At 35.0% G+C, this 25473-nt stretch overlaps 1 protein-coding gene across 1 annotated transcript in view; it reads right to left on the bottom strand.

Moving 5' to 3' along the window:
- Positions 1 to 25473, bottom strand: part of ARHGAP29 (Rho GTPase activating protein 29) — a 79538-nt gene that overhangs the window by 34961 nt on the left and 19104 nt on the right. The window contains exons 3-8 of the mRNA XM_068965629.1: positions 14515 to 14649; positions 4380 to 4476; positions 3938 to 4010; positions 1779 to 1827; positions 1207 to 1344; positions 7 to 71 (exon numbers count right to left, since the gene is read on the bottom strand). Of these exons, the coding sequence (XP_068821730.1) occupies positions 7 to 71; positions 1207 to 1344; positions 1779 to 1827; positions 3938 to 4010; positions 4380 to 4476; positions 14515 to 14649 (557 nt within the window). The remainder of the gene's footprint in view (positions 1 to 6; positions 72 to 1206; positions 1345 to 1778; positions 1828 to 3937; positions 4011 to 4379; positions 4477 to 14514; positions 14650 to 25473) is intronic.

Here is a 25473-nt window from a genome sequence, read left to right as displayed (position 1 = left end):
ACCTACCTGTAGTCCAATGTTAGTTCTAGTTGCCTCTGCCAACTTAACAATATTTCTAGTGGACTCCAATTCTGAAAAGGTCAAAGAAGGCATCAGAAGGTAAGTCCATCTTACTTTTTCTTCTCCATACTCTAAAATTATCTGTAATCCCCCAATTAAAGTGAAAGTGAAGTCACTCAGTCGTGTCCTACTCTTTGCGACCCCATGGACTGTAGCCTACCAGCTTCCTCTGTCCATGGGATTTTCCAGGCAATAGTCCTGGAGTGGATTGCCATTTCCTTCTCCAGGGGATCTTCCCAACCCAGGGATAGAAGCTGGGTCTCCCGCATTGTAGACAGATGCTTTACCATCTGAGCCACCAGGGAATTTTTTTAAAATTCCCCAATTAAAAAGTGATCACAAATACTACCTTGCATCACGGTATGAAGCTATGATTCTTAATTGAAATTATTCATCAAAATCAACTGGGAAACTTTCAAAATACACTTGCATAGATTTCACCTCTCTAGGGGACTGGGGCCTACGCCTGTTTATTATCTGTTTCTAAGGCTATTTAGGTGAATCTGATGGGCATCCCATATTAAAGGCAAATAATGTAATAGAGCACAGGTTTTGGGTAAATTCTGTGGTTTGCCAGTTACTAAAATGATCTTAGGCAAATCTGCTGACCTTAGGCAAATTCCCTGTCTCATTCACCTCCTCTGTTAAACAGGAATAAGAATTTTGTCTTGCCTACTTCCCAGGGTTTTGGTAAGGATTAAATCAGAAAATGAATGTGAAAGCACTTTGTTAACTGTAAAACACTGGGAAAATATTAGCTATCAAGAAGTTCCTTATGTATGTTTCCACTGCCTTCTGATCTGATAGCTAGATTTTTATCTGATAGTTGTTTTTTATCTCCTTTAACTATATTATCTGATTGCATTTCTTTTTGCTTATTAGAGTATAACTTCTTTAAAGGCAAAGACAGTACACTGTCACTGTGTCCCCAGATCTAATGGTTGGTCCACAGTTCAATGTTCAATAAATATATTTATTTTAAGGAGAGCCTTCCCTATTTCAAGAAGAGAAAATGGACAATGATTTTATTCACTAATGAAAGCACTACTAATTTGGAATCATTATTTACAGTCTGTAGAAAATGAATCACAAAGAATTTAGTTCTTATGTTCCAGAGTTAATCAGATGCCCCAAAGGGCAACTCACCCAAGTTCAGCTTCTTTTCAACCCATGAGACTATGTTCTTGGTATATTTTGACCATGTTTTAGCATATGACAAAGCCAGTTCTATAGAATTAGTGTTTTTTAACAGCATGCTGTCTAATTCTATAGGAGAAAAACTTCCTGAAAATAAAAAAAATGTCAAGGTAAGTATATATTAAATATGAGCTCATAACATGAAACCTTTAAAGAAGCATTAAAATCCTAAGATGTTTTTCAATGAGAACTGGTTGAAAAAAATGTGACAAATTCAGAAACAAAGGGTCACGGCTTGAGTTGAAAATAATTTCAAATTACATTTTAAAATCTTACTGCATATTTCTATTATTTATCAAGTTACAAACCCTATATAACTGTTGATCAGTCTCTATCATCACACTATCTACTCTAGTAGGTTTTTTCCCCTTAAGTTTTATGTGTAAAACTTTACATATTATTCATCTTATGTCTAAAATAAATATTTTCGGTTACTAAGCAAGGAGATTAAGTAATCCAAAACATTTATCAAAAGTAACTGTAAAATGTCTGACTAAAGTTTTAAGTACCTCAACCATTACCTTTTTCATTGGATGAGTCCACTGATTCCACAGAAACAGTTTCAAAAGACTTTAAAAGGAAGAAAACAAATTTAAGATTACAGCAGAAGATAACAGATCTTTGCTTCAAAATTTTTTCACTCTAACTTGTTACTCTGAGATAATTCCTACTAAAGAATTTCAAGCATTTAGAACTCAAAGAGCCTGAGAAGCCTGTTTAAATGCCAGAACATTTAATAAGAACTATATAGCTTTTTACAACAGCAGTTCTCAAGGTCCAAGAATGAATAAACCTCTTTGTTTACTAACAGCATTAATGAATCCATTCAAAATTTTAAATCCTGAAGATCTCAAAAATATTAGTCAGCAAGTTATGGAAGCAATCTAAATAGACTGCTATCTAAACAGAAGACAAAGACACTCTCTTTCAGCCATCCTTTACCATTTTATTATATGATAAGCATGCCATGCAAAGTCCTTTGGACAGCTTAGTATGGAACTTTCTATGATGATGGAAATGTTCCATAGCTGCACTGTCCAATAAAGTAGCTACCAGCTACCTTTGAAAAGTGGCATTTGAAAAGTGGCTAATGTAAATGAGAATTAAAATTTTAATTTAATGCACTGTATGTGACACACAGCTACCGAAATAGACAGTGCAGGAAAATGTTATCTACCAAAATTGTGAGAGCTTATTATTCAATGCAAAAGGAATCATGTAAAACCTACATTTAAAGTCAAGCTCTATCACTTAGTAGCTATATGACACTGAGCTACGTATTTATACTTACTTAAGTTTTCTGGCCCTTCATAAAATGAGGATAAGAATACCACTTCATAAGTTTATCTTAAAGATTAAGATGATGTAGGTTTGGGGCTTCCTTAGTGGCTCAGTGGTAAATAATCCTCCTCCCAATGCAGAAGACATGGGTTCGATTCCTAATCCAGAAGGATCCCACACACCACGTGGAGCAAATAAGCCTGTGTACCCCAACTACTGTAGCCTGCACGCCCTAGAACCTGTGCTCCGAAGTAAGAGAAGCCACTGCAATGAGACACTCACGCACAGAAACATGGGCCACAGAAGGAGCACATGAATAGGACATATGATTCACACCTAAAATTTAAATTATTTAGACCCCTGTTACACTGATAGAATGTTTTATTACACTTTCTAAATTAGCAGCAAGCTTGAAACATATAATTGAGGAAAAATAAAAGATAACAGCATAATATTTTAAAGATCTAGAAATACTTCATAATTCTGATATGGTTTCTACACTGTCCTCCTTCAGTCATCAAATGGATGACTCCAGAATGTCACATTTTTTTTCTAAATACTGAAGTACATATAACAAATGGCCTTTAAGTAGTCATTCACATTTTGTATTATTTAAGAAAGGCTGTAGTTCTTATGTTATTTTGACATAATAACAAGTACTTGGCACATTTCCAAATATGTGTTGAAATCCTTTTGGATCTGAATTCCAATACTTTTGGAAATCCTTAACAGGAAATGATCGACATATGTCCCTAATGCAGTCTGTTTAAATATCTTGCATTTGGTGAAAAAATATTACTCAAATGAAAATATTACTACTACAATTACTATAAATCTTTAAAGCAATATTCTACATACATTCCTAATGTTCTATTATTTTATAGGTATTTTTCTTCAACTAGGAATCAGAACTCTAATTCTCTGACATACTTATAACAATGCTCTTAGGGAGAATTAAGACCTATAGTTTTGTTAATAAGGTGTTTCATGGTAACAAACAAACTGTAGGGCATGTGAAAAGATTAACACCCTCTTCACTTCTTGTATCATTTTTCTAAGTTTCCACCAGTCTTTAAGACCTGCGGCACTATCAAGAAGGAAAAACGGCTAAGAACTACTGATTAAAATTTTGGATCATACGACATACAGATTCATTACATAAGACATTATAAAATTATCAGATATGTTCTTTTAAAATGATATAGTTCCACTTCAAAAGTACAACTAAATTTTTGGCCCCAAAACTGGCCATAAATTATCATACTTCAAATGAACCGAGCTATTTTTCTTGCTACACTAAAAAACTATCAAAGACTAACGCTGAGATTAAGATTAGGATATTATTAAAATAGGAAGTTAAAAATATTAAAGTCTTTGCTTTCATATAAACTTGGCCTACCTTACTTTCCTGAGAAACAGGCAGTCGCAATAATGAATCATTGCCTACATCTCCCATAAGGAAGTTTGTCAAGCTATCCAGGGGAAGTTTAAAAAAAAAAAGAAATAGAAATTAAAAACACAAAGACAAAACACAAGTCATTACATTGCTCTGTCACAAGCTGTACATTCAACATGTCATCTAGATTAAAAGAGCCTTAGATATAAACTCCTAAGACTCTATCCACGTAAACTAAGTAGTCACTCACGGATGGATGCTGCTTCTGAATGGCTATAAACACTTCCAAATACAGCAATATAGCAACACAGGACATAGCGTTTCCAAAGCTGTGATAATATTTTATGTTGGTGAATACTTTGCTTTACATACTGAATTATCATGACACATACTCTCACTGAGACACTCAGGCCCTAAATTCTTGAAATGACAGTCCTCTACTTACATATTTCCAAAGGTAAAGGCCAAGGTTTCAATAGAAGAAAACACTTCTCTGAAGAGATCATTTTTGTTTTCTTCATTTACTTCTGTGAAGTTCACAGCTGTAGGGAAAAGGGATTTCAATAAATAAGGGGGAAAATAAACTAGATTTATACAAAGTAATTTAATCCCATAAAAATCCACTATTACTTTCTAGAAGCATTAGAAGATTCAGAAACTAAAAAACCTTAATAAACAAAATAATATGATGTTAAAGTTCTTCATTGAAGAAATCACACAAAAGAATTACCTTGCATAAAAGTAGCTGGCATTCCAATATGACTCCTCCACACACACTGCATTATTTGGCACATCCAAAAAGTGACTCAATGTGAAATCACTCGATCTTGAGTCATGGAGACTACGTTACATCAGCCCTCTCTCAGTAAGAGAGCTCTGTGCTATTTTCTCTTATTGCTTCACAGCATTTTTAAAGAACAGTTAAATGCACTGTGACCCACTTAAGTCAATATGAAGTACATTCTCCACTACAAATTACCAATATCTAAAGGCATATATACATCTGACATAGCATAAAACCTATACACGAAGCATATCATATTAACAACACCCAATACTTAAAGAATCTTAAATTCCTTATTTCTTCCTTTTTAAAGCCTTATTCTTGTAAGGTCCTTAGGCTCTGAGGTCCATTTAATTGATATATAGCTGTCTTTTGTTTATCATAGTGATATTCTAACATTTTGCATTTTGTTAAAGAAAATTAGGAAACATAACTGGAAAAAGTTTTTTATTATAACTTTGTCTTTACACACCTTTGTTAAAAGCCCAGATACAATTTACAGAGATAAAACGTGAAGGCTGAATGGGTAAACTGTTCAAAGCACCACGTTCTACTCAGACTGAGTTTAAGGGGCAACTGGCTCCTTGTATCCCACCCTCCCTAGGGTCCCTGCCAATCACCCTTCCTAGGGTCCCTGCCAATTACTAGAAGAAGAGAAACCAAGTGGAGAGGAAGCTATACTTTGTTTTAAAACAGAGTTGTTCTTAAGCTCGGTTGTACATCAGACTTACTTTAGGAGCTTTAAAAAAACAAAACCTGAGGCCCACCATCCAAGATTCAGATTTTAAAAGCCTGGTGAAGCACAGATATTTGTTCAAAATTTCTCCCAGGTGAATCTAATGTGCAACAAGAATTAAAAATGAAGCCAGGATTCCTAAGAAGGGATGAATTAAAACCTCAAACCTGGAAGCCTCAGGAAATTACAACCAAGATTTTATAGACACGAGGGGCTAAAGTCCACACCTTTCATCATATTCCTCTAAATATTCCTGATACAAAGATGAAGAAAAACTTAACCACCACAAATAATTTTTTAAATATCTCAAAGTTTAGGTTGTAGCTTATATAACCTAAACAGCTGAAAGAAATCCATACAAAATATATGAAACAACAGTTTTCAAGACACTAGCTATCAAGCAACAAAGAACAAGAATCCTAACATACAAGAAATAAATGTGCTAAGCTCTGCAACTGCCCTAAACTTACTGTCTCATAACACACACAGATTTCTGAGCAAAGGAAACTAACAGAGATAAAGAAGGCCATTTTATAATGATGGAGTCAGTTCATCAGGAGGACATAATTTTATACATTTATGTACCTAATTAACAGTTTCAAAATGTATGAAACAAACACTAATAGAATTGAAATGAGAAACAGACAAATTCACAACTACAGTCAGAAGTTTCAAAAACCCTCTCAATAATTGACAGAACCCGTAGAAAGAAAATCAGTAGAGGATATGGAAGCCTTCAACCATACTATCAGCCACATGGATGAAATGGACATTTAAAGAACCTCTACCCAATGACAGCATATTCTTTTCAAGCATACATTGTAAATTTACAAAGATGGACTATATTATGGGCCATAAAACCAGTCTCAGTGGGTTTAAAAGGATTCAAGTCAGGCAAAATATGTTCTGTGACTAGATGGAATTAAACAATGAAAATCTCTGTAAAAATCCTCAAATATTAGGAAACTAACACATTTCTAAATAACCCCATGGATCAAAGAAGAAAAAGGGAAATTACAAAGTATTTTGAACACAATGAAAATACACTGTATCAATGTTGGTGAAGGTGGGGGCAAAGAGGTGCAGAAGGGAGGGGCTACCAAGGGGCACGCATCACCTGGACTGCGATGGTTTCACAAGAGAATGAACATCAAAACTGATCAGACTGTACCCTTAACTTAAATATGTGCAGTTTATTATAGGTCAATTATACCTCAATAATGCTGTCTTAAAAACTGCACTGGAAAGTAGACTTCAAACATAATTTAAAATGGAATACCAGAAAAAAATGTAAAGCCTGCTTCTATTTCCTAATTTTAACATGTTAGACTTTAAAGGAAAAAAATACTTTATAACACTTGGCAGAATTCTGTAATTATTCATCCTTTCTTATAAACATATTTTTCAAAGCACTAAACAGGACTAGGAGACTTCAAAAAATAACTGTTAAGTAGTGAAAAGACAATTATTTGAACCATCTTCAGTCCTTACCTTCATCCCTACTCAAATGAGGTTACAGCCATCTATTGAAAATTCCTCTTACTGCCTTTGCCTCCACTTCAAAACAGCTCTCTCTCTCTAATATCCTTTCACTTCTTTTGCTCCTGCCCTGGGTTTCAAAGAATAATCTTCAGCTCCTTTCCAATAATAAATCTTCCCATTCTCCCCTGCATTCTCCAAAACCCTACACCACCACTGCTTGCGCTTGTGCTCAGTCGTGTCCGACTCTTTGCAACCCCATGGACTGTAGTCTACCAGGCTCCTCTGTCCTCCTCTCTCAAGGCTCCCCTAGTTCCCACTAGCTGACATTTCTTATGATACTAACAACATACCCAAATCTTTCCTATGGGAAAAAATTAAATTTACCATATTTCTCCTTAAAGCTATCACCCTAATTCAGCATTTCTTTACTGCCAAACCTCTATAAATAGATAATGACTGAATTCACTAGGATTTGACTTTTCATCTAGTTTAATGGTTATCAGGGGTTGGAAAACTTTTTCTGTAAGGGGCTGCTGCTGCTAAGTCACTTCAGTCGTGTCCGACTCTGTGCGACCCCATAGACGGCAGCCCACCAGGCTCCTCCCGTTCCTGGGATTCTCCAGGCAAGAACACTGGAGTGGGTTGCCATTGCCTTCTCCAGTGCATGAAAGTGAAAAGTGAAAGTGAAGTCGCTTAGTCGTGTCCGACTCCTAGCGACCCCATGGACTGCAGCCTACCAGGCTCCTCCGTCCATGGGATTTTCCAGGCAAGAGTACTGGAGTGGGGTGCCATTGCCTTCTCCTTCTGTAAGGGGCTAGATAGTAAATATTTTAGACTTTTCAGGTCATACAATCTGTTGCAACTATATTCAACTCTGTATAAAGGAGTCAAACATATATAAGAGTAGTTGTTTCTAATAAAACTTTACCTACAAAAACAGGCAGCAGGTCAGATTTGGCCCACTGGTAGTAATAATAGTTTGTGCACCCCTGGTTAAAAGGACGGGTTCCAAAGCCAGTATGCCTCAGTTAAATCCTAAATCTATCTCTTATGAGGTTGAATAGCTTAACTGTTCTGTTCCTCAGTTTCCTCATTTATAAAATGGGGATAATAATACGTATTTTGAGAACCACTGTGAAGACTGAATGAACATAGAAGAGAGCTTTTTACGTAGAAAATACTCAGTAAATGTCTTACTCACTACCACTCAACAACACTGTCAGTAATCTGCAACTACATTAGTCAAACTTAGAAATCTTTTTTCCCTTTTAAGTTTTCATCCTATTTGACCATTCTGCAACTCTCAACAACCCTACCACTTAATACATATGTAACTTTGGACAAATCTCTCTATGTCCCAGCTTTCTTATCTGCAAAACAGGAGCTGATATAATAATTTCCTATAGAGATTAATGGGTAATCCATGTAAAGAGCTTAACAGGAAGTACATCCTAAATATATTATGTCAGCTATTATTACTACAAGTATTAACCACTTTCATCTGACTTGAAGCATTTCGCTTAGAAGCAATATATTATACTTAACTAGAGGAAGCAAAACTTCAGAGGTTCAAACCTGAGTTTACATCTGACCCATATCACTTCCGGTTTTACTCTAGATACATCACCTAACTTCAATTTCTCATATGTAAAATGAAAGGAACTAAGAAAACAAATGTAAAGCACCTCGGGTGTGGAACTTTGTGTTTAGTAAATCTGAGCACCCTCACGTTCTTCATCTATCTGTAGACAATTTGTGCTTCAAACAGTTGTTTCCACTCAGTCTGAAGTTCTCATCTTGGCCTTCTTCTCTATACATTATCCCCACAGAATCTCACCCACTTTCAGTATCTTTAAGGAAACAATCCTCAAACCACGGGTCTAGGTTTCCCCTCTGAGCTCCACTGGTCTGTTTGATACGTTCCTCCCCCTCCTTTCTAGCCTTCACCCACCAGCACTGCAATCTCAGCACGTACAAAACCAAACTCTCATCTTCTCATATGCTCTGCCCCTCAAGCCTACTCTTTTCCATACATTTCCTAGCTGATTAGTTTTGCTTCCAAAATGTCTCTAAAGTTTTTTCCTTCCATCCCATTCCTATTGACACTGACTTAGTTCAAAGACAACATTTTACATCAAGTCTGGACTATTAACAACCTGCTAATTAGCCTCTCTGTCTCCACTCTCTCCTCTCTATTAGCTGACCTTCAAAATCAAATTTAAAAAATTTTGTGCAAAGTTTAAATATCTCCCTTGGGTTCCCTATTAAGTCACAACAAGGAGCACTAAAACACATCAAGTATCTCTTTAAGAAAACACATGAATAGTTTTCATACATATACTCTACTAGAACAGCAACTTTCAAACAATTTTACAATAACCAACCTTTGGTAAGAAATACACATCACATCATGACCAAGTATACCATAAACATATAATAGATAACTATATATACAGTTATATAACATTTTTTAAAGTTTCTGAAACATCCTTAAGTCTTAAACTTCTTTTCAATTCACTTTCATATTTTAAAAATGCTGGCTATAATTCATTAATGTGACGTCATAAATCAGAGGCCATAGTTTGAAAACTGCTGAATTAAAAGATAAAATGGAAGAAAATTTTCACCATTTGCATGGGGAAAATTGCAAAAACACAAACCAAAAGCTACAAGATTTATAAAATGAAAACTTCACATTGCTTCTGAGAAACAAAAAAGACAACGTGAAGAACTTACATGCATCCTATATTCTCAGAAATGCTGAATATACAAATTGCTCCTTAATTTAATTTATAAACTTAATTATAAATTAACTATAATCTATGTTTATAGACTTAACTACAAATTAATTTAAATTTAATTCAAATCACCTTCAAAATACTAGCACATATTTTTTAGAACTAGGACAAATCAACTGAAAAATGCTTATGGAAAAATAAAATCCTGAACAAAAAGAGTACTGGAAAGAGGAGCTATCCCTACCAGACATTAAAACACTATAAAACAATGGAGACAACAAGGTATTGACACATAACTAAACAAATCAAGGGGAGAGAATAAACTCTAGAAATAGATATTAAATATGTGACAGTGTAGAGTATTTATGATAAAGATAGCATCTTAAACCAATGGGGAAAATAGGAACTATAGCCAGAAACATAGATACTCTAGAATGTATCAAAGATTTAAATTTAATAAATAACACCATGAAAACATTAGAAGAAAAAACAATGGCGAATGCTATTATAATCTGCAAGCAGGGAAATCCTTCCCTTATACTCAAAAAATATACAAAAGATTGAGATATAGATGCAAAATAAAATAAGCAACTCAAAAGATAAAAACAAACTAAAGAAAACCTGCAACTTATACCAAAGATTAAGGACTAATTTCACTTATACAGAGTTTCTATAAATCAGTGGTGCTGCTGCTAAGTCGCTTCAGTCATGTCCAACTCTGCAATCCCAGAGACGGCAGCCCACCAGGCTCCCCTGTCCCTGGGATTCTCCAGGCAAGAACACTGGAGTGGGTTGCCATTGCCTTCTCCAATGCATGAAAGTGAAAAGTGAAAGTGATGTCGCTCAGTCGTGTCTGACCTTAGCGACCCCATGGACTGCAGCCCACCAGGCTCCTCCGTCCATGGGATTTGCCCGGCAAGAGCACTGGAGTGGGGTGCCATCGCCTTCTCCGATAAATCAGTACTAAATCAGTACTAAAAAAAGACCATCAAGAAGAAAATCTGAATCAACAGTCAAGTCACATAAAATGATGTGTAAATGGCTCTGAAACATATGAAAAGATACTCAACTATACCGAAAACGAGGGAAATGCAAATCAAATCTATACTGAGATACCAGTTTTTGCTACCAGATTGGATAACAAAGTCTGGTCACCAGCTCTGTTGGCAAAGGTGTATGAAATTAGCTTCTTCAGCATGACTATCAGAAGGACAGAAACTCTATGGAGGATGTTAGCAATATAAAAAACATAGATGCAAAAGTGCTCTGTTCTAGTAACTACCCACCTAGGAATATACACAAGCTATTCATTGAAGTATTGTTTGTAATAAAAAAATTAGAAACAATCCAAACATCTATTAGTAGTGAACTGGTTAAATTAATTATAGTACATCAATATAACAGAATATCATGCAGCTTTTTTTTTTTTTTTTCTTCTTTTTTTTTTTTTTATTAAATTTTAAAATCTTTAGTTCTTACATGTGTTCCCAAACATGAAACCCCCTCCCACCTCCCTCCCCATTCATGCAGCTTTGAAAAAACAAATAACAGCAGAAGAAGACCTTTTATATACAGTTAACTCAGAACAATGAGCAAAGAGCAGAATGCTACCCTTTGCATAAGAAAGAGAACATACTGTTATTTGCTTTTGTATATGTAATACGTCTCCAGAAAGATACATAAAAAACCAGTAATAGTTGTTGCTTATTTAGGGAAAGGAATGGGTAGCTAAGGTCTGAGGTAGAAAGACACTTCACTGAGTGAATACCTTTTTATACTGTTTGCACTATGAATCATGTGAATGAACTGCCTATTAAAAAATTAAGTTTCAAAACAAAGAAAACATGTGAGGCTTCTACAATTTTGGATACATAATTAAAACTTACTTTTCTTGCTTGCCAATTTTTAAATATAGGGCAAAATACAGATCATGAAAAACCTTAAAAATTGTCCTTTTATATTACAAATGAGGTTTACCAAAATGCTTGTAAATGATGAAAACACAACTGCTACATGCAAAATAAATTACTGAGTGCTACCATGTCTTTATCTGCTTCACAAATAAGCTGTATCTCTCTTACCATATTGCAAATATTTTGTCAGACTGAGCTTCCTGCTTGGAAACAAGAAGACACAGGAAATACAAATCACAATTAGAATGAATGAGGAAAAGCTAAGGATTTTTCTTTTACGGTTATTAAAAGGTAAATCCCACATTTAAAATAAAAAATGAGAAGCTAAAGGAGAAGTTAAAGGATTTCAATTTTGTTTCAACGCAACTGTTATTACTATGCATAGGAAATGCATAGATTTCATGCATTCATACCCTGAGCAGCACAAACAAAATGATACCTCCCTGATCTAACTGTCTTTAGGGCTTCCCAGGTGGCTCAGACATCAAGAATCCTTCTGCCAAGCAGGAGGCTGCGGTTCAATCCCTGGGTTGGGAAGATCCCCTGGAGGAGGAAATGGCAACCCACTCCAGTGTTCTTGCCTGGGAAATTCCATGAACAGAGGAGCCTGGCGGGCTACAGTTCATGGGGTCACAAAGAAGTCCAACACCACTGAACAACTAAACAACAACAATGATATTCAAAAATGGTTTCTACACTTCAAATCCTGGCCTTTCCAGGGTTTGAAAACTAAGATTAAATGAAAAAATTAAATAAGCTCTAATTTGACATCAATTTTCTAGGTTACTGAATATTTTTCATTTGAGGTATCAATGACATTTTTAGATGGCCTCAACAATAATATAAGGGGGGGGCATTTAGAAACTTAAAACTTACACCAAAGAAAACACAATTTTTAGTTTTCTAGTGTCATGGAGTCCTACTGAAACAGAGTAAGTGGAGTCCTACTGAAACAATAAATTCCCCAATAACAAAGTAATCTTCAAAATTTCATCCAACACAAAAGTAAGACTGTAACAATCATTCCTAGGGTAAAGACACTCTTAGTGGGAAATAATACTCAAAAAATTGCTTTACAGCAAAGAAAAAAGATCTGTAAAGCAGTGGAGAAGTCACTTTCTTGAAGTCTGTTTCTGGAATGTGGACATCAACCATACAGACACTCTCCTTCCCCAGGACATCGTGACTACACACAATAGCTACTGACAACAATTGAATGAACTGTGATCCTTATTTTCAAGCATGGAAATTTTACTATCTATAGACACAAATTACTCTAACTTACATTAAATTGCGCTTATAAACAATCTATTTTAAAACAAATTTGGTTACTAAGCATTTTTAAGAATCACAGCAGAAGCTATCCACTTTGAAACCATCTATATTTTTCCAGTGCTTGAAACACAGAAAAAAAGAGAACCACGCAAACAGGATAAATCTACATAAAAAGTAGGGAAGGCAGTTCTTAATTACACGGACTATATTGTATTGACAAGGTTTTTCTCTTCCTGCCTAATCCCTTGACACTTGCCCTTTGCCCTCTCTATATCAATCACATTATGTTCTTCACATCCAGAGTTCTACAAGCATCCAGAATTGCAGTTCCAATCCCTGCCCTAGCCCAGTTAATGTTCACCTGACCTTCGAGACTCAGGACAGGTAATCCCTCTCCCCAAAACAGCCTCTCAATTCATTACTCAAGTCATGGTGACTCACTTTTAGTGAGTTAAGCTCTTGTTAAACTAAATTGTTAAACTATTTGAATTCGCATTACCTATCAGGTTAACATTTAACACTGACAATCACTTCTTAGAACCTAACATTTTTAAAATTCCGTAACATCGTTCTCCAGATAGTCTACCTACTTTTGTTTCTCACCTTCTCTCTGTCCCTGGGAGTTCACACTCAGTCCTCTACTCAGTCTGCACACTCTGAGTTGGTGTCATCCTCTTCCATCACCACTCAGGTCAACAACAATCCAAGTTCACTCCACCTTCAACTTCAAACTTCAGCCTCATCCCTAACACTCAACCTGTCCTATGTTCCATCAAATCAACAGCCATCTCCTCTTCTGTAACAGCCACACTCTACTTCTACCACATCCCAGCTTCTGCCTTAGCTCAGATGGTCAACCCTCCTCTAGCCCATTATTTCCAATAATCTCCTAACTGAACTCCTTTGTCTCTAGTCTCATTTTTCTCAATCTTTACATAATGCAGCCTAGAATAATAGATTTTAACAATTTTTGGTCCAAATTATTTCATCAAAGGGTAATGTCCTAATTCTTATTTATTTTAGCACATGTAATATATACATACACATTTATATACACATATATGATAAACTTATAAATTTTAGTTTCATTTATCCACATTTTAAAATAAGGTACCAATTAAGTCTACTTTTTTCCATTTGTTTCCCCCCTTTAAGTGGAGTCACTACAAACGGCCATTTTCCAACATCAATTGTCCTCAGATAACAAAGACTTTTTGTGCACCAGTAACTTATTTCAAAAGAGCATACATATTTTCAAAAAACTCAAAAATTTTAAATGTCAGTTGTTTAGTTAATTTTACTTAGTATTTTTAGAGTGTTTCCTGCCAAATAAAGTTTAATTTTTAAGACAAAAAGAGTTTTAGGTGTAACTTAGTGTGTTAGTTGCCCAGACATGTCCGACTCTTTGCAACTCCATGGACTGTAGCCCACCAGGCTCCTCTGTCCATGGAATTCTCCAGGCAAGAATACTGGAGTGGATTGCCATTCCCTTCTCCAGGGTAACTTAGGAATATTTAAATATCAATGTGTATCCTACTGATACACATCATACAGGCGCCATGAGAGATGGCTCCACAGACATTATGAACCAAAATGTATCATGTGGATCCTTTTTGCTCATGCCAACCCACGGTTAATAGTGTCTTTCTTACCTTTCACTTTTGCGGTAAGCATTTCTGCAGCATTTTGAAGATCGACAGAATTGAGGTTCTGATGTTTATTCATTACAGACTTTAAAACACGAAGAAGTTCATCCAGACGTATATGAATGACTTCTTTAAAACACTCTTAAAGGAAAAAAAATTTTTTTAATTTGTTTCCCAAACCATGTTACAAGAGTCTAAATAAACCATGAAAAACCATTTGGGAGCACATTTTAAACGGAAGCAGTGGCTCCAAAATTTTTGCCTACAGTATGTTCACTTTTATTTTCACCACTGCAATTACATGCAACTCATTTAGCCTTCAAAAACTCCATAATCATTTTAATTCACTAAAGATTTCAAAGGCACTCACAGAGTCAGCTTAGGCACTACCTTTTGCAGTTTTCTCTGTCTAAATGTGCTTTCCAGATTTCCCTTGCGGCAACTTTATAAGTTTTTCCTGTCTTACAGTTTTTACTATTAACATACTTTTTAATACATATGGTAACAGTTAAAGCCCTATAAATGTCTGAAATATTAACCCGTATTAAATGGCACTTATATGTTAAGTTACCACATAAGAACTGACTCTTCATTAAGCTATTATCAGATATCAGAAATGAGCAACTCACAGGCATATATGTAAGTACCACCATTTCACCTATATATTTTAAAAACTGATACAATTTACATACAATAAAATGCATAGATCTTTATATGGTTCAATGAAATTTTATACTTTTAGAAAAACTGAATTAACTGCCAATGATGAAAAACTGGGGGATCATTACAAGAACTCCAGATTTACACCTACTCTTGAAAAATCAAAATCTGGTTATACCAGGCCCATATCCTCCTTGGCCACAAGCAGCTGAAACAGCAGCACTGCACTCTTTTAGGCATGCTTCCTTCCCAGCGCCCACCTGCCTGCTCTGACATTTATAGTAGTCCTGGTCAAAGACATACAGACAACCTTTTATAACCCTTGGAAATAAGGTGACCATATAATTTATCTTTCAAACCAAAATACTCTAGCAAGTGAAAGGGGGGGGGCACTTCCTAGTAAACAGGCATGTTTCTGGATCACCATTCCTGGCAAACCAGAAAGTATAGTCACTGTAACCTTTAAAACCCCTGAAGTAATCCTCAAAACTTTGAAAAGACAACCACCTGAAACACAATACTCTGATGTAATGTTCATTTCTTTTTTTTTTTATTGTTTTATATTTTGCATTATTGTTTTACTTTTTTTTTTTAATTTTTTTTTTAATTTTAAAATCTTTCTTACATGTGTTCCCAAACATGTTCATTTCTATAACTTATACATATAGCACTAGTGTTTAATAATGGCACATTTATTAAATGCTTCTTTATGTGCTAGGCACTGTTAAAAGCACTTAAAGCCTATCACCTCATTTAGCTTTCATATCAATTCTATTAGGTAGATAATTTTAAAAATTTCCATTGTACATATGAGAGAACTGAGGCACATCTAGGTTCACCAAGTCAGAATTTGAACCCAGACTGTATAATTCTAAAAGCTAAGCTCTTAACATTATACTGTCTCCCTACTGAAATAGTAAAAGCTTTAAAAAACATTTTTAAAGACGTGTTTTATAATTATGCAAATTTCCCAGAAATATTAAAAGACAGCCACTAGAAAGAAAATCTACAGGATGAAAAAACAAAAGAAAATTCTATTATCTATCAAACATTCCATTCATTAACAGCATTATCAAGAGCGAGAAATAAGTAGTATAAAAGGAGCAGGCAAGGTGGGGAGCTGGGTATATGAGGGCAAAAAGTATCTCAGGTAGAGGTCAAGAATAGTTCAGGTAGTGACGGGAGGAGAGTGAATAGAGTGCCTTCAGTAAAAATTCCACTCATTCATCCAAAAATTTTAATAATAGATAAACCCAAGAAATTAGGTGCTGGCTTAAGTAGCTTTGGAAATGAGTGGAGAGTATAACATTAAAGGCAAAGGAAATGCACATACGCACTGGACTCTAGTTGATAAAGTTCTCGATGAGACTTCAGGTTAACAATGCTGATACTGCTCTACATGTACCCTGAAAGTGAACAACTGCATAACTGGATGGTGGATGGTGGGAGCCAGCATGACACTCCCCCGACCCCAGAAAAAAAGAGAGATAGGAAAGCCAGTCATTCCTGTCCCCTACTGTGCTGTTTCAGATTAATTTCTACAGATATTAACATACTTAGGAAACAGTAGGTAAAAATATTGTCTTATTTTGAGGTCTCAGGAAAAAGAGCTTGATCTTTGTGGGTCGTCAGCAAGAATCCTCAATATTCAAAATGAATACTGGATATTAAACAAGGTTTCCCAGGTGACGCTAGTGGCAAAGAACCTGCTGCCAATGCAGGAGATCCGAATTCAGTCCCTAAGTCAGGAAGATCCCCAGAGAAGGAAATGGCAGCCCACTCCAGTATTCTTGCTAGGAGAGTCCATGGACAGAGGAGCTGGGTGGGCTACAGTCCATACGGTCACAATGAGTTGGATACAACTGAGGTGACTTAGCACATATGCACAAAATACTAATGGTTTAAATGCCTAAATAAACCAAGGTAATAAATTCTGGCTTTCTCAGAATCAAAGAAATTAACTATGTGGAAATAAATATATTTCAAAATTATTATGTGTTTATTAATATATTTTAAAATTATTAGTGTTTCATATGTTTTAAAAACATATTTTATATTTTTCAATGTTCTTGGTTTACAGTATACAGTAACAGATACAGTGCACAGACACAAAAACTCTTCAGGATTCTTAATTTTTAACAGCATAGAGGGGCCTGAGAATGACTGCTGTAATTTTTCTTAAAAACCACTGCAGAACATTCCTATAATTGTCAACATAGATGTTCTACCAATTTGAAATTCCTTTTTTCCTACAAGGAAGCCCTTATAAACAGATATTGAAGTTGTTTTAAAGCAAAATACTGAAAGACAGTAACTAACTGAGTTATTTCGTGAGAAATTTCAGAAATATCTCAAATTACTCTATAAATAATTCCTATTTTCTGTGACTGGACACATCTCTGAAGTATATAAATCAATGGAAATGAATATGATAATTTAAAAAGCCCTCCGTACAAAGAGTCATAAACTCCCCTATGTATTTGAGTAGATGAGTTTAACATAACTATTAGGACATGAGAATATTCTGATAATATTTCAGCTGGGACGTTATAAAATAGCAAGCCCTTAATTATGTTTTATAATTTTAAAAAATGTTCCAAGGTTCTTTTTCATTATAGGAGAATAAAGCTATCACAAATTATTTTTATGAAGCAAAAGCTTCTTGAACTTTTATTTTTTCAGAAAGTTTTATGTTTAGGCAGCTCCTTCACCAACACTAAATATCTCCAAACCACCAAAAGCAGCAATAATGAGCTTAGCAAAAAAGACTGTAATTGTTCTTCCCCAGTGGCTTCCCTGAAGGCTCAGACGGTGGGGAAGATCCCCTGGAGAAGGGAATGGCAACCCACTCCAGTATTCTTGCCTGGAGAATCCCATCGACAGAGGAGCCTGGCAGACTAGAGTCCAGGGGTAGTCCGTGGCAAACAGCTGGACACAACTGAACTACTTTTACTTTTTTTTCAATACAGAAGAAAGGTATGCGGCTCATTGGTGTGGGAGAAAACAACAGATTTAAATTAAGCTTCCATTCCAGTGCTTAATCTGCCACTTCCTTGAAATGACCATATACAAAACTCAGTTTCTCTAACCTCAGATTCATCATTAATTCATAAAGTTACCTTATAAGTTTGTTGTGAATATCAAATAAATTGACAGAAACAAAAGTGCTTTATAGTCTTAATATATGCAAACTATTACTATTAAATCTGAAAGCCATTCAAACTAAATACCTTTGAAAACAGATTTATCTCACACAGAATTACACTGAGTAACAAGTTACAATATGGTTCCACAATATTTTAATGAAAAAGAGATATTAAAGCTAAATTTCAATTTAATTTTGTATGTAAAATCTAAATTAGTAAACCACTTAGAAATAAAACATAATTAAGAATATATTTTATAAAAATATTTCTATACCTACCAAGTAAATTATAGTATTTAATTTAGTCATATAATTACAAGATAATTTTTAAGTTTTATAGTGGCCATATTGTAAAGGTAATAAGATTTAAATTATAGCACAAAGGTATTAAATATGCAAATATTATAAGGTTCAATCAAGTTTAATACTAGCTATATAAAAGAGTAAAACTCCTGTATCCCAACATTTGCTTATCTACCATCCCTATATGGTCATCTGAATTTTAATTTACTGTTTCTTTCATTTGTGCCATTTATTTTCTGCTTCACTCAGCTTATCAAGTGAGAACAGATTAGCCAGTTCCACTTTTTGGTTCTCATGCATTAACACAATACCACAGTGTTTATATTGCAAACACTTCATGGAAATACTTAGGTAAATAAATAAGTGAAAAGGCCATGGTGTTTTCCTTGATTTAAAAAAATAAAAACTGACAATAATTTTTAAACTCAGTCTTATTAATTCAGTTTAACTTCTCTGGGAAAGCAATGAAAACAAGGAGGGGAAAAGTTTTCAGAACTTATCACAAGGAAACTCATTTTTGTGTTTTCTGTAATAACTTCTGAATTTACAGGATAAAAGTGAAGCCTTAACAGCAACTTTCATTATCCAATCACTTGGGGATTGTAAAAATAGTTACAGTTGACATTTTAAAAGACTTATTCTATGAGCCTTACATATATGAAGTATGAACTCATTTAATTTTCACAATGACCCAATAATGTAGGTACTACTATCTTATTTTAGGAGATGTGAAACTGAGGAAGAGAATACTGGTAACTTGCCCAGGGTTATATACAAATAGTGGCAGAATGAGAATTCCACCTCAGGGCTCTGGCTCTAGAATTTATGTTCTTAGTCACCATGACAATCAACATGGTTAAAAAAGCTATAGCTTAATGGCAGGTATACTCTGCAATCTGATTTAACAGGCTTCAACTTCCATCTGAATATGCCAGTTACTATTACAAATGAGGTTAAATTATGTAAGCCGTACTAGGTAAGTGAAGAAGAAGAAAGCAATCTCCTAAAGCTGGCACGTGTGTAATAAATGAGCTACCTGTATTTCATACTCCATTCTTCAAAGATTTATTTTGTACCTTCTAGACACTAAGCCATAACCTATTAACATCCATATTAGCTTTTCCTAAACGATAATGATTAGAAATCACTTCTAGAGAGGTTTACTTCTGAAAAACACAATAGGAGGACTAGCAACTTATGTTTCCAATATTTCACAAAATTTCTTGCACATTATAAAGGTTGAAAGTAAAATACTAGCCAACAATGGTAAAATTAATACTCACTGTAATTTGCCTAAATAAATTTACACATTCTCCTGTGTAAAAAATGGGGTAATCCACAAGATAAGATTTCAATTCAGATTTTTAAAGTTTATACAGAACTTCCCTCTCATAACAGAACTTAGTATTTAATGACATTAAAATTTTTACTTAATTCCTTCTTTCAGTAGTTTTAGAATGTTAACATACCATTTCTGACCACAATTCTGTTAAATTTAGGACTCAGAATTCATCAAAATCTGTCACTTATGAGATCAGTTACATTTTTACAAATTAAAAGTGATATACTCTTCAACTAGAAATCATTTTTAACAATTAGAGAACTTTATCCGAAACTGATGATGAAGTTTTATCTTCCTTCCTAACCCATTTAAAAAACAAAACAGAAAAACATGGCACCATTGTCACAATAGTAAACTTTTATTAAAATCCATTTTTAAAAGTTACATAATCAAAAAATCTATAAGATGTATTAGATTTAACTGCCAATTTTTTTCTTCAAATGTATGTTATAATGGCAATGGACACTTCCAAGCACTGAGTACTAGACAAAGCAAGCAATGTGCACTATTCTCTCTAGCCCAATTAAAAGCCTTGCACTTTTTCAGATTTCCAAATTTCGAACTTCCACACATGGTGTTCACTTGGGAATGGAGAAGGTATATCACAAAGGGAGAGTTTAAGGTTACTGTAAAACTAGAAGAGCATTTATCTTTGGAATTCAGAACACACTATTTCTCAGTGGGGCAACCTAAACCTGAATTGGTACTGCACACACATTAATCTGCAGTGCTATATTTAAACACAGGGGATATACGTATAACAGCGTGCCTTCAGCATTTTAACATAAGTTGCAAATTCCGTCCTGTAATTATTCATAATGTACCATAATGACACTGGCTGCTGCTGCTGCTGCCAAGTTGCTTCAGTCATGTCCGACTCTGTGTGACCCCATAGACGGCAGCCCACCAGGCTCCCCTGTCCCTGGGATTCTCCAGGCACTGGAAAGAGATCTAAAACTTCAAATTTTACATCTGCTACTTACATAAGACTAAAGGGGGCTTCCCTGATGGCTCAGTGGTAAAGAATTTGCCTGCCGATGCAGGAAACACGGGTTCGATCCCTGATCCAGGAAGATCCCACATACGTGGAATAACTAAGCCCCTGTGTCACAACCACTGAGCCTGTGCTCTAGAGCCTGGGAGCCACAATTACTGAGGCCACAGGCCACAACTACTGAAGCCTGAGCACCCTAAAGCCCATGCTCTGCAACGAGAAGCCACAGCAATGAGAAACCTGTGCACAGCTAGAGAGTAGCCGCCACTCGCATCAACTACATAAAAGCTTGTGCAGCAACAAAGATCCTGCACAGACCTCCCCCCACCAAAAAAAACCTCACAAGGTAACCTCCTCTTAGAAATAAGTAGCGGACAGAGAATCAATAAACTATCACTTACCCTATATCAAAAGCAACTGTGTTCACAGTCCTATGATCTCCCACATTAAGCTCTCTACTTTTGTTTGTAAATAAAAACAGTAGAGACAAAGTGCACACACATCTTAACTCTGTTAGGGGGCAGAGAGTCCTTTGGCAGACATTACATGAACTTGGTCAAACTCCAAGAAATGATGAGGGACAGGGAAGCCTAGTGTACTGCAGTCCACGCGGCTATGAACAGGCAGACACAATCTGGCGACTGAACAACAGCAATTTTCTGTAATCAGTTCATCAACACCTACTGCAATATGAGCATAACATGCTCACTTGGGAAATTTTCATTAACATCACATTTAAGAAAGTTATCATAAAATTCACATTAAAAAACCCTATAAATTGGTGGGAGACAGATGTCCTCTAAAATGTGTTATATAGTTTGAATACAAATACTTAGCTGTCTTCTTCAGCTCTGAACTGTCAATATTCCGAACAATGTAGAATTTCCAACTCCAATTTTTAAATCAGAATTATAATATCAATAGCATCTGGTGTAAACATCTCATTTTTAACAAAGTATTAAATGACTTAAGCCATATTCCAAAACTAGTCAATAGCAGAACTGGGTCTACAACCTAGATTGTGTGATTCTCTTTCCTGAGCTCTTTCTGCCATCCCTTATTACCAATCTCACCAACTTGTATAAACTGCTTAGAAAGTGATCTGCTGGTTCAAATCAAAGAACTGCATGAAAGCTACACATCCCAAAGGCAATTTAAGGAAGGAGAATTCAAGTGATTTCCAAGAATTCTTATTTCTAGGTAAAATTTTGCTCCAGTAACAACTTTTTCTAGGTTTTCTTTTCAGGCTATAAAAATAAAAAATACTTATAGCTCAAAAACTCATCTCAATATTCCAGAGATTGATGAAAACCAAACGTCAATACCATCACTGCCCAACAGAAATCTCTGTAATGATGGTAATTTTTATATCTTCACCATTCAAAATGGTAGCAACTAATCAGAGATGGGTAATAAGCACTTGAAGCAGTTACTGCAACTGAGGAGCTAAATTTTAAATTCTAATTAAATTTAAACAGCCATATCTCTAGAGGCTACCATATTGGGTAAGTCAACATAAATAACACATGAAATAGAATGAAATGAAAACTAAGCAGTGTCTTTATAGTATCATGCTGCTGCTGCTAAGTCGCTTCAGTGGTGTCCAACCCTGTGCGACCCCATAGATGGCAGCCCACCAGGCTCCCCTGTCCCTGGGAATCTCCAGGTAAGAACACTGGAGTGGGTTGCCATTTCCTTCTCCAACGCATGAAAGTGAAAAGTGAAAGTGAAGTCACTCAGCCATGTCCGACTCTTAGCGACCCCATGGACGGCAGCCCACCAGGCTCCTCCATCCATGGGATTCTCCAGGCAAGAGTACTGGAGTGGGGTGCCACTGCCTTCTCCATTATAGTATCATACTGCCATGTAAAGCAGCTAATAGAGCATGAGACAAGGACACACCATTCTGCATTCATGACCTCTAGGTTACAAATGAAATAGTAGTTATTTATCAGCAATCAGAGGTTGATGAAATCACATAATCTAAATTATACATACAACTCGTCTATGAAACTGGCTAAACTCTGCCTTTGCGGGGACTGTGTGATTAAATACTGTTTGCATGTGAAAGTACTCTGTAAAATGTAAAGCATCATATACGATTATAATAATCTCTATAACTAGTTCAAGGAAAGGGAAATGTGGGTGTAAACCTATCACAAAGCTGTTAATGTACACCGAGCCTTAGCAATGACTGCACACCTGAGGCAGCAGTTACATGATTTTGCACACCACTGCTTCGTGACAGGTAAAGTACATAAAGAAAATGGTATGCAGATAACACCAAAGGTGATTTGCATACCCACAGCTACATTCTTAAAAGACAACTTTTTAGCTTTTTCATAGCCAACCAACATGAATTGAAAGGTAATAAACAATATCAAAAATTTGGCATCCCTCCTCTTGAGGAGGCAAAAGACAAACTAGTGGCAAAGCCACCAATCAAATACCGACAATGGTCTCTTCACTCCAAAAGAAAAAAATGAAACAGCTCTTTGTTGTCTGGCCAGTTTACAACTATAGAGAACAGCAGAAGTCCAGGGGCATTTCTCAGTGCTCAGAGACAAAAGCGTGACCTATGTCTACTAACATATGTTTATTAAACTACCTTAGACAGCTATAGAATTCAAACTTCTTACCTGCTTTCCTAAAGATTATATGTCATGTGATTTTTGCAATAATTCTATTAAATAAATAGCATGACACTCTAACAAGCTGAAAATCATGATCAAAATTAAACACTTTATTACGTGGCATTTGTCATTTATAATGAGGTTGATTTATGCTGTTTATACACACTCCCTTAAGGAAAACAACAGAAAGGTTCTATCCGTTCAAACAGACTAAAGAAGATATTTCCAGATTTTGATAGCAACGACGCAAAGACATAGAAAATAAATTCTTGCTAAATCCAAGATTTATTTTGAGATGGCACACATAAATCCTTTTAACTCTGACTAAAGAATCAAGCATTGAAATCAATCCAAAGATAAATTAATGGAAATTCTCTGGCCACTGCTTAATAATGAGAGCTAGTTACCCAAAAGATGGTCTTTTGCATTAATTTACCAACCATAAATGGAAAACTTTTTTACTATTAGCAATACACTCAAATTCTAAATTTTGAAGTACTGGTTTTTTTATTTAAAGAACAACATCCTTACAGATTTTTAACATTACTTTTCTGTAAAAAATATATTTCCATATACATCTTTTTACCTCAAAAGGTAGTTTCCCTTTCCTATCTTATTACCAATTTCCTCTTTTCTTCTTACTTAGGATCAACTTTAAATCCTCTTCTTTCCTAACCTATGAACTGTCTACTTACAAATTAAAACTCATTAAAAAAAATTATGGATATAAGGAGTGGGTCCAACTTGTTTTAAATTACCACCATTTTAAATCTGTGAAACAGGGGATAAATATGTGAGATAAAGATTCCAAATGATGTAGAATTTCCTATGGAAAACAAAAACAGATATTCTAACTAAAAATCTTATTTATATTAGTGAAACCTATTTTACTTGCTACATTAAATAAGATCAGATTTTACCTTAAAGTAAATCATTTGCCAATTAATATAAATTTTGAGTTAAAAGTTAACCCAGTTACATCAAAAAGAAAAAATTTTACTATATGTAAATTAAAAAAAATTAAAACCCAGTTAAGAACAAACCTTTATTACATAGCTATGCTTTTTTAAATAAATGGCAGATATGTCATTTTAATAATGACTCTGTTACTGGCATAATGCTTAATGTTATTTAGAATATCTTTCCACAATAAGAAAGTAACTTTATTACCATTTAATTATCCAAAGTTAGACTTCAAAATCAAGTATTAAAATGAACAGAAATGTAGGTAAATTCTTTTCTAAAAACATATATATAGTCTCAAAAGAATGACTTACGTGATTGTCATTAAAGGGTAAATCTAATACTAACATTTTGAGGCTACAATTCAAGTCCAGGTATTTTGGGCATTTCAAATGGAAAGTTACAGGTAGGTTAGAAATAAATTCTTAAAAGCAGTATTTATGACAAACAGAAGGCATGGTTTTTTAGTTTCTATTTTTCAGAATGCATATCAGAAAATGAGTATCTAACTTATATTCACAGAAAATATTTACTGAAATCTTATGTCTATGAAACCCCAAAAGGTCTCATATAAATAACCAGGAAACTTCATTTTCTACATCCAGACATACCTTTATGAATATGGACTGAACTGCTACTTATTACAAACGAATATCAGTTGTATGATTATTAATCACCACTGCCATCAAAATTAGATATAAAAGAGGCACAGAAAGTTGAAAGACAGGGACTAAGATCAAGTCAGGGAGTACAGATGTATATAGCTCTTTATTTCAGGACAATCAAGCCTCAGGCTCCAGTATCCATTTCTAACTAGACAGAAAATAAATCCTGTGACTCTCTTTTGAGGAAGAGAACAGCAAAACAGAATTAAGTTTGACTTCTGAGGAAAAAATTCACTCAAATCAGTGATTTCAGACTGTTT

Source organism: Capricornis sumatraensis, chromosome 2 (genome assembly GCF_032405125.1).
Source record: "Capricornis sumatraensis isolate serow.1 chromosome 2, serow.2, whole genome shotgun sequence".
Taxonomy (NCBI): Eukaryota; Metazoa; Chordata; class Mammalia; order Artiodactyla; family Bovidae; genus Capricornis; species Capricornis sumatraensis.
The sequence above is the reverse complement of the archived record's forward strand: the minus strand, read 5'-3'. Positions and strand labels throughout refer to the sequence as shown.